This window comes from Varanus komodoensis, unplaced genomic scaffold, assembly GCF_004798865.1.
Source record: "Varanus komodoensis strain SLA01 unplaced genomic scaffold, ASM479886v1 scaffold32, whole genome shotgun sequence".
Classification (NCBI taxonomy): domain Eukaryota; kingdom Metazoa; phylum Chordata; class Lepidosauria; order Squamata; family Varanidae; genus Varanus; species Varanus komodoensis.
The window spans coordinates 25,147,329-25,157,577 of record NW_025335798.1 but is presented as its reverse complement, the minus strand read 5'-3'; the positions used below and the strand labels follow the sequence as shown (position 1 = coordinate 25,157,577).

At 41.0% G+C, this 10,249-nt stretch overlaps 1 protein-coding gene across 7 annotated transcripts in view; it reads right to left on the bottom strand.

The window, feature by feature from the left end:
- Positions 1-272: 272 nt before the first annotated feature.
- The window catches only part of RIF1 (replication timing regulatory factor 1), a 38,993-nt gene continuing 29,016 nt past the window's right edge, over positions 273-10,249 (bottom strand). For 2 of the 7 annotated variants that reach the window (XM_044438274.1, XM_044438275.1), the window contains exons 29-35: positions 6,679-9,540; positions 4,949-5,098; positions 4,339-4,416; positions 4,129-4,244; positions 3,020-3,173; positions 1,661-1,769; positions 273-1,321 (exon numbers count right to left, since the gene is read on the bottom strand). In XM_044438274.1, coding sequence (XP_044294209.1) covers positions 1,101-1,321; positions 1,661-1,769; positions 3,020-3,173; positions 4,129-4,244; positions 4,339-4,416; positions 4,949-5,098; positions 6,679-9,540 — 3,690 coding nt within the window. In that variant the 3' untranslated portion in view covers positions 273-1,100. The remainder of the gene's footprint in view (positions 1,322-1,660; positions 1,770-3,019; positions 3,174-4,128; positions 4,245-4,338; positions 4,417-4,948; positions 5,099-6,678; positions 9,541-10,249) is intronic. The other 5 variants (XM_044438276.1, XM_044438279.1, XM_044438278.1 and 2 more) reach the window with 3 other exon arrangements.

Below are 10,249 nucleotides of genomic sequence, written 5' to 3'. Positions count from 1 at the left end.
CCAAGTCCCTCTACTTCAAAAGATATTTGCTATTCAGTACAGATATTGTGGCTTCAAGAAAATAAAGCCCAAAGACCACCTGGCAACATGAAACTAGCTGGGTGGGTTTTTGGATTGTAGCCTTTTAAGTACAAGCAGACATTCATCACTTCTTATTTGCATGTTTCCCCCCTTTGGGTATTTTCACAGTATGCACTAGAGGCTATGCATGGTTCTCTAGTACAACAAATTGACTTCATGGCATAGAAAGACTTCTGGAGGAAAAAAAAGACTTCAAATAAAGCATGTCCTTTTATTCATACATGTATTTCCTATGGATCTCACTGTAATCTTTGTCCACTTTGAATAACACAATATGCTTTATACAATCAAGGTTTCTCCCATCCAAAAGTATTAGTGCATTTTATACAGAGAACATAATTTATAACATCTGCAAATTGGTAAGCCTATACATAATATACAAAATTATTTTGTCTACTTATGATTCAAAGTGGGGCTAGGACAGCTCCACTTAGAATACAAAAATTCTAAGGACATGCAGTTTGATCCTGAGAATACTCATCAGAATTGCATACTGATGTATTTTCCTGTTAATAAATGCATGCAAAAATAGACTGAAAAAGATACTGTTTTAAGTAGTAATTAAGCCCCATAAATCCTATTTTTGAAAAAAAAAAGATGTATAAAACCAGTACTTTCCATAATACTGGCAGCTGGGAGAGCTGTATCATGTTTGGTAAATCAGTTAACACTTCAAGTTTCATTCACAGCATTGACATCTGGCCTTTTCCAATACATATGATGCATATTTTGAAAAATATAGTTAATATACTGTACAAGTCAAATTTCACAGAGCTTGAACATCTTAACGTATTTTGGAAAAACTGTATAGCAGCAATAAGAAAATTAATGAAACGAATAAGAGTGCACAGAACTTAAAATGTTAAGATACAGAACTTGAGGCCATTTGATTTAAAGTCATAAAATCACTTTTACTTAAAAACATAAAGTTAAGGGTTCAGATGAAATTTTAAAAATTGGGATTTAACAAACAAAATGTCATGGCAAGATCTGGTCTTCAAAAAATGAAGTACAAATGTTTAAACTGTGCTTTCCCGGGATGGAGACTTCCAACGTGCTTGAAGACTTTTCATAATACAGTTTGTCATGCTATGAAGTTTCTCTTGCATTTCAAAGAGTTCACTCCCTGAATAACTGACAAGACTTTCAGAAGTAATCTGAGCCGCAAGTATACTGATCTGGGTGCAAAGGTTTGTAGTGGTCTGTGCATCTGCACTGGAAGCAACTGGTTCAGAAAGGTCTAGAAAGAAAACAGAATGGTCAGCACAGCCTTCTTTACAGAGACTTTAGCCTGATCCAGACTCATGTGTAACAGTAAAAAAAACTCTCTCCTGTGTCATTATATACATAACCAAGCTAACTGTAGACAAAGCACCAACCACCATGTTGTTAGCAAGGTATAGGTGTGTTACTCATATGTAAAGTATGCTTGCATTGCTGGAAGCAGCCATGGAATGATGCCCGCCAGTAACACAGCAAACGGGCTAAACCTGGGGTGTCAAGGTTTCAGGTGCACATACCAGCAAACAGGGACTGCATTACAATTTTAGCACATATGCAGAATGACGCCTGTACTTACCTGTTATTAGTTTGTCCTCGTTTGTTGAAAAGGGTTTTTCATCAATGCCACTGACTGGCTTTTCTGTATCATCCAGGCCAGCAGTTTCTTCAAATCCACGAGTTTTTATCTGCAAGCACAAATCTTGTATTTACTATATTTTTGTGGCTAGAAGTGATCTTAAAATATATTTCAAAAGTTCAGACTAATAAAATCACAACTTATGTACAGACGTGCCACTAATATATAAAAACATTCTGCCAATTAAGACATCACTTCTCAGATCAGACTGAATGAACTTGCATTGGTGCTTGTTGGTTAGGCAATAAATGAAGGCCAAACACAGACAAAGTAGGGCTTTCTACTTACTTGGGGGATTTCTCAGGCATGTAGAAAAATTAGTTTTAAGTGAAAGGGGCAAAACTCAAAATGTTCTAGCTAGGATATTTACCACATTGAAGATAGTGGAACCAATTTAATTTTCAAAAAAGAAGAGAGTCTGATTAATTGGAAAGACAGCAAATAGTTCAAGCATCTGACACATTTAGCACTGCTGGGTGAGTGGAAAGGCAGAGTCAGGGTCATGGGAATACATACCAGGACACTAGGAAAGCCCCTCTGAGGTTCCAAGGACTACAGGAGTAGGGAGGGATATGTTGCTCTTGATTTATACACTCCAGAACCCTCTTGTAATAGTAAAGCAGTAAAAGTAGTAAAGCACCCAAGAACGGAGCTAGCTCCAAGTCCAACTCCATTAGGTGCAACCCAGCACTGTAGGCAAAGATTTCAGGGTGGCGGGAAGAAGTGTCCTCTCTCCTCTCCCATGACCTTGCTGTTTTGTGCTGTCGTCTCCCACTTACGGTGATCTCATGAATGAATGCCCTCTCCTTCACAGCCCTGCTCAGCCCTTGCAAATTGAAGGCTGGGGCTCCCTTGATGGAGTCCATCCATCTCATATTTGGTCTCCCTTTTCTTCTTTTGCCTTCCACTTTCTCCAGGAGAATTATGTTTTCCACTGAGTCTTGCCTTCATAATATCACAGTGTCCGTGTTGTCATTTTTACTGCCAGGAAACTTTCTGGCTTGATTTGATCTAGAATCCACTTGTTTGCCTTTCTGTCAGTCCTGGGTATTTGCAAAGCAATCCTCCAGCACCATGCCTCGATTGCATCCATTTTCTTCCCGGCAGCTTTCACACCCACACACAGTAACTTTGGTGACATTCAAACTCAGTAGAACAAGTCCCTGACTGCCGGGAGCCCTGAATTTGGATTTCCAGGTTTTAATCTTTAAGCCAGTAATGCCGATTAGAGCTACCGTTCCAGGCTTTTCCTCCCTGCAAACACAGATCTCGCTCACAGTACTACAACAAAGAACCTACCTGTTGCTCGTGATAACCTTTAAGGGCTTTCCTAACATTTGAAACTTTGGGAGAACGAATGGGAAGCGTTTTGATCTCAGTTGCCGACAAGGAACTCAGGTCACCCACGGTCCTGATGTTCTTCGCTCGAATGAGTTGTCCTAAACCCCGAGCCCTTAGACAAATCAATAGAGAAGCTTAAGTATCTTAGAGAATGTTAAAGGATGAAAAAAGAAGCTCAATTTTTCAGAAATTCTCATCTCTGCAGCAAATACTCTTGCCTCTGGAACTTCTCACTGAGAAAGTATTAGAGTAGAATTCTGTGTATATTAATCTGGAATTTCTTCCAATTCCATTTGCAGAAACAGCACACCCTAGGGTCCAATCCTGCAACACTGAAATGGGAGCACAGATCTCCTATATCCCCAAAATGTTGTCCTGAACTGCTCCTGCCATCTATTCTCCAGACTCATTTTACTGCCACATGGGGTTCAGATGAACCCTTTTGGTATCTCTCCCTCTGGCATCCGTGGATTTGTTCTCACGCTCAGCCTGGTCCTGCAAAAGAACTGAGCCAAGAGAAAGTCTGGGAGAGCTTGCAGACTCCCAGCTGAGCAAATGGCAACATTCCTCACCAGGTGCAGTCACCCAGAGAGGGCCATTATGAACAGTAGTGTGAGGCACCATTCCTGGCAGACCAGAGCCTGGAGAGCCACGGAATTGAGAGATTCCTTCCACAAATAGATTTCTTGCACATCCCTACTGCTATCTCTTATTGGTATGGAAGGCTGAGAGTGGTCCTTTCTCCAGTTCTTCACAGGGACGGGCTTGCGATGGCATTTGCTTTCTAGAGTGTCCAAAGTTAGGATCACTGCTGAATAACCGGAATATGCCCAAAGTAGGCTAAATCTATATTCCAAGGAGGAATGCCAAGTAGGCTAAATCTATATTCACCCACTCTCTGATGGATATTTTCACAAGTATAACTCAACACTCCAAAAGGAGCCATGTACCCAAAGACTGTGAATTTCCTTCGTTCTTGTGTAGCTTGAGACAGAAAGACTGGGGCCAATATTTGCCACCTAAGCCTTTTTCAGCACTGGCTGCCTCAGCAGCTTGCTGCTACTTACCAAATATTTGAAGTAATCTGAGGCAAAATTGTGTCAACAGGTGCTTTGCAGCCCATCAATGGGGGATATATGCTTTCTGTAGGAGCCGGTAGGGGTTCCTTCACCATTTCAGTGATCTGAAACAAAACAGACAATTATTAACTTGGCTAAGTTTAAGAGCTGAATACAGGAGAAAATAGAGGAGAGACATAAAACTGAATTAAATCTTACTAAACACTTCTTTGAGCTCTTATATTTATGGCTACGAGATCCTGGGGACAGATATCCTTTGATTGGAGTAGTAATATGCTGGATAGGAAAAGAGGAAAAAAGCTCTCTCAGGATCGTAGGAATCATCTAAAATATGACGACTAGACTTATTAAAATACTATGATTAAAACCGGGACCTTGAATTTAGGAAAAAGGTCAGTAACCAGTTCAAAGGAACAGGGGCACCTACTGTTTCCTCAATGAACTCACTTTGTGAACTGTTGTTAAGACTGCGCCATTATTTCCCCAAAGCTTTTAAGTTCTGACCTAGAGCAAGAGACCCCTATAGGTAAGCAGAATGCACTTCTGCGCACAAACAAATGTGACCCTCCCTCTTGGGGTTACGCTGCATACTATTCTGGAGGATTCACAGCCTCAGGAATGTCTTTGGTTAAAATATAAATGGCCCCTTTGGGACAAAGGGCAGAAAAGCCCCAGTGTGCTTTCTGTTCATCCCCGGGAATAACTGAATTCATATCTTGGCTCTTTTACATTACTAAAGCAGATTAAGAATAATGTTTGTTAAAATATCACAGAAAAGTTGATCTAAAATGAGAACCTCAGCTATTACCTTGGCTTGGTGATTAGGTGACAGTTTGGGACTCCGAAAAGATTGTGAACCATTGGCCAAATGGGCTCTAACCACAGGACTTCGACGGTCAATATCATCTGCCATTTCTTCTTGGTAGATTGGATTGGCAAAGGAAACTCGCCGGCTCTGCTTACAGAGATTTAGCAAAATTACTTTTTGAGCTGTTGGAAGTGCCATACAAGAACTATTTGCCTGCATGAAATCTGTTCAAGAACTTGTACACTGAAAACCACAACATGCCACTTTGCAAGGGGAAATTGGTAGACATTTTTACACATGCCCAAAAAAGAAAAGAGAGGAGAGGGAGGAGAGGACTAGGACAAAAATTCCTAGAATACAAATTCTAGGCCAAAAATCTAGGAGTGGGAATTCATATAAAGAAATAGCATACATACCCTCCCCCCCCCACAATGTTACACAGAACAGAAAAACTTCTATAGCTGATTTGGATCCATATGATGCGAACTAAAGGTTCTCAAGCTTGCAAAATGTAAAATGTGTACATGTTTCCCCAGTTCAAAGGCAGATTAGCTGTGTTAGGGATGGCTGTGAAAGGAAGCCTATAGAACCAGTGCTAGCAGCCACATCTTTAAACAAAGGGTATTTGATGTAGGAGTGCAAACTGATATAACTGCTCTCACATCATTAAAAACAGCAAAGTGATTAGCTGATACAAAACAACAGCAGCCATGTGGGAAACATTTGTTGCTCTCTATCAAAGTGGACTATTGGAAGGCCTTCACATACTTAAGATATGAACAAATGGATGCTATGGGGGAGAATAGCATGCCATTCCAATAGGAGACAGACTGTGTTTTTGAAGAACCAACCTTGGATCATTAAGTACTTGCGAGTCAGACATATAGAGATGAGAAAGATATAGTATATCTTATAGTATTTCAAATTGTATTTAAATCGTAAATTTGTATTTCAATCAAATTATCTTCTGAGCAACAAACATTTTACTTACATACTTGGGATTTTCAGCAAGAAGTTGACTGCAACTGTTAGTGACTGCATTCACTACCGGAGACAGCATAGCAGGGCATGTCTGTGTAACCAGATTTTACTTAAGCCAGTTAGAGCTGCTCCCACAGATCCCAAAAGGCCTGGTTACATGGGGAGCAGGTAATGATAAACTCAAAAGGCTCTCAGACATTTGCAATTTTTCCTAGCTCCAAGTATTCTAGGTACAATACTCAATAAAGGCCACAATCCAAGGCATGGTTATGGATGCTTAGGCTCCAATGGTTTTAGAAGTGCTCAAATGTATGCAAATAGGATTGAAATGTAACCATCTGAACCTTAATATTCTGAATAAACCTGAATAAACTTAAGGGAGTTGCTTTAGAATGCTGATTTCTTCATGGCAGTATCTATTTAAAAATATGTACATGAATTATTTGAAAACACACGACACCACATCAACTTATACCATGAAGGTACAAATACTGCTGTGATATATGTGCATGCTCATAGGTAAAATAAAGTACATAGTTAACTTCAGTAGTCAAAGACAGACATCCCTCCTGCACAAAAATCCGGAAGTGTTAAGACACAGCAAAGCTTGCCACGTAGGCCTTAAGAGGGAAACCGCAAGGATAGGATTTCGCAGGTTTTACTCTATTAAGAAACAGGGAGGGGGAAAGTATGACAGAACATTAGAAAGGTCTCTGCAATATGCAGATATTCACAGATAAAAGGAATACCTTGTTTGCAGGTGATGTTGATTCTTCTTCCTGTTGTCTTTTAAAACCTCTCTTTAAAATACTGGTAGAGGGAGAAGCTGATGGAGACCATATACATCGTGCCTGTACTCCATTAGGACTTCCACTGATCTTGGCTAGAGAGAGAGCATCAAGTTCTTCTAACTTTAATGGAGAATCTGAATCGCCTTCCTTTTGGACCAAGGCTGAAGCCTGAGATTCTACTGAAGCGTCCGCTATATCATTTTCTGCATCCTCTTCTGCATCCTCTTCCTGGAGATTTTCTTGAGGTTTAGATACTACTGGTACAAAATCTGCTGCAGTTTCTTCAGTACCATGCTCAATTATGCTGTTGTTTTCACTGGCTGTTGTTTCATTAGCCTTTGTTTCCTCAGGTTGGTTAATGCCTGTCTCTTCATCAGTTTCATCTCCCAGTTGACCATATTGATTAACATCACTCTTTTCTATCGTAGCCAGATCTGTGGCTGCATCTAATGGTTCACACTGATCAAAAGGTTCTTTTGAATGAGAGCTTGCTGTAAGCTCCGAAGGTGCTTCAGCAAACTCAGTACAATCCATAGTTTCTGCAACAGGCCCTTTGCTTTCACTTTCGATGCAGGCACATTCCTGGAGCTTATCTTCAGGCGCTGCATTCCCTGGCAAATCCTCTGCAGGCTGAACAAGCCTGCTGGAGTCCTTCAGGTCAGCAAAGTCGTTGGTGGAAGGCAGGGGAGTGCTTGCTGCACAAGGCTCCACTGTGAGCCTTTCTGCAGAATGAGATTCTTCAGCAGCAGGAATGGGTAACAGAGCTACTGCTGCTTTATTGGGCGTTCTTTTTTGTTCTTTTAACCTTGTTTCTGGACTACCTGTTTTTTTCAGTTCAGCGGATGACTTTTCCAACAGTGGCAATGGCTTCTCACCACAGCAGTCGCAGCTCTTTGATCTCCTTGTCCGCTTGCTTCTTTTGTGCTGGCATTCGGACAGCTCTGAAGATTTCTCAGAGGAAGGGAAGGCACTGAAAGCAGTAGCTAAATTGTCATCCCCAGCAACCTCTATCGGAGAACTTGTACTAACATCTGGAACAGAAACTGTATCAAGAATTACAGCTTCCTGGTGGCTTTCTAAAGCAGCCTCAGAAGCAGACTGTGTCAGCATTTTGGCATTTCTCTCCATATCTGAAGAGTCTTTGCTCTGAGGAGGATCAGTACTTTGCTTAAGTCCTGGACATTCAGGAGAATGGGGAGTATTTTTGTCTCCCTTTTCATTATTATCAGAAGCGATTTCCATGCTTTCCTGAGCATGCATTACATCTTTATTCTCTATTGTGGTGGCCTGGATTTCAATTACATTTAGTGAATGAAGCTCTGGACTTGCAAGCTCTTCCTTGACTTGGCTTTCAAGGGAATTACTTTTATTTTTCCATCTTCCTGACCTTTTCCTCTTGGTTCCTTCTTCTCTTGTTTCGGAACTATCTGACTCAGAATTTTCTATACTAGTTAGTAACCCTTGTGAAGCTCTTCTTGTATGGTATCGTGGAAACCCTTTTGGTTTCTCAATGGCTGCATCTGCACCAGAATCTTGCAACTCATCAATGTCAGAAGCAGTACTGCCTTCAACTCTTCCAGTACCTGTGTTAGTCTCCTCTTGTATATTCACTGAAACGTGGGATTCCTTTGAGGTTATCCCTTCTGCAGCACCACTTCCATGTACACTTCTATCTGCATCTACTGGCTTTTCAGGGGCAGGTTTTGGCTTGAGTGTAACGGTCTCTTTACCTTGCGAATTCTTCTTGGGCAGAACCTTCTCATCATCTTTCTTTTGTTGACTATTCTCTTTGTCCTGACTAGCAGCAGCTCCTTCTGTGGCTTCTGGTTTCCGTCTTAAAGAACGTCTTAATGTTTTTTGACTAGGTGAACTTTGTGGAGCTTGACTAACATTAGACATTGCATCTCCTGGTACAGCCACCTCTGGAGGAGTATTCTCTTTAGTGTCTAAATTTGGCCCTGGTTTCATCTCTGCAACACTCTCTAACACACATTTACTTTCTATCATGCTTCCAATTACATTCAAACTGGAAGTCTGAGATGGTTTATCAAGCAAATATTCCGCTTCTTGTGTTTCAACAAGTAACTCATGCTTGTCCTCTGTGTGCTTGGCAGGGGAAGCTTGAATATTTTTTTCCTGATCTGGCTTCATTAGCTTTGCTTTTTTATCCTCTGAAAACTCTGTTTTATTTTGTCTAAGACTTGACCTCTTTATTCCAATCAAGCTCTCAGACTGCAATTTTGAATTTGCTTTATTTTCTTCTTTTGATTTTTTGACTTTTACGTAAGTCCCTAGTGCAGCTAACATTCCCAGGCATGGCCTCTTAGACCTAGTGACGACTTCTTCAGTTTTGACTTTGATAGCTTCCTTATTCTCCACATTTGGACTTCCATTGGAAGATGCAGCTGAAGCATTCGTGCTATCCTGGTTAACTACTGAAGGGATGCTTCCAGATGTATTACTGAAAGTGGAAGGACTGAAAGGTCTGTTCCCTGAACTATCAAATTTTTCCAGAGTTATGAAGGATTGTCTTCTGCTGACAGGCGGTGGGGTACCTGAAATGACATCACTAGAAGCAGAGCTGTTGCTGACATTAGAGGTATTTCCATTCAAAGAACTATTCAATACTGAAGGTTCTTCAGGAACTGATTTAGGAGCACACATTTCTGATTCCTCCTGCTTCAGTTCTAAGCGCTGTTTCCCAAGAGTGATAAGCTGTTCTGCAGTGGCAGAATTACTTTGTTGCAGAAGTGTAATTGTCTTGCATTTTTCATTAACTTCATTTGGAATGCTAAGCGAGTCCTTTGATGTTTCCATATCCTGCATTTAAATAATGCACAATAATATGAAACTTGATAGTTTATACTGTTTACATTATTAATATCTCACCTTTTCTCCAAGAATGACACTGTCTTATTTATTTTTTTTGTCCTACCCTTGGGGTATCTTTTAAATATTTTACTAGAATTGCAAACACTGCAGACTGGTTTTGCTTATTACATTTTTAGTGTACAAGGACGGACACGAACCTTTTCAGAAACCATTCCTCTAGCATCCAGTAGACTTCCTTCTGCACTTGGTCCAGCAGTGTGAAGTGAACCATTCCAAGAGGCAATCTGTGAACACTTCTGTACCCCCAGATGTGCAACCAAAGTGGTGGCAGGCCACAGAAGATGGACACTGAGAGAGCCCATGTCAGGTGCCGTTCCTGGGACCAACCTTGTCCCCCACTTGCTCCACAGGTGAGGCAGAAAAAGAGTGCTGCTGGCACAGTGCTCCGCGCTTAATTCCTGGCAAGGGCTCCACATATGCTAGGCTTACTCTCCAGTAACTTGGACTCAGGGCCGCTGCGATGGTGACTGGGGGCTGGGGAGCCAAGTCCAGGGAATTTGTGAGACTTCCACCCCCAAACAGACTCCTAGCCTATTCCTAGTCTATACTGTTATCAACAAGAAAAAAATGAAACTTTCAATTAAAAATCCTATTTGACTGTAACTATTTACAGAAACATTTTGCTATTTTCAAAAAT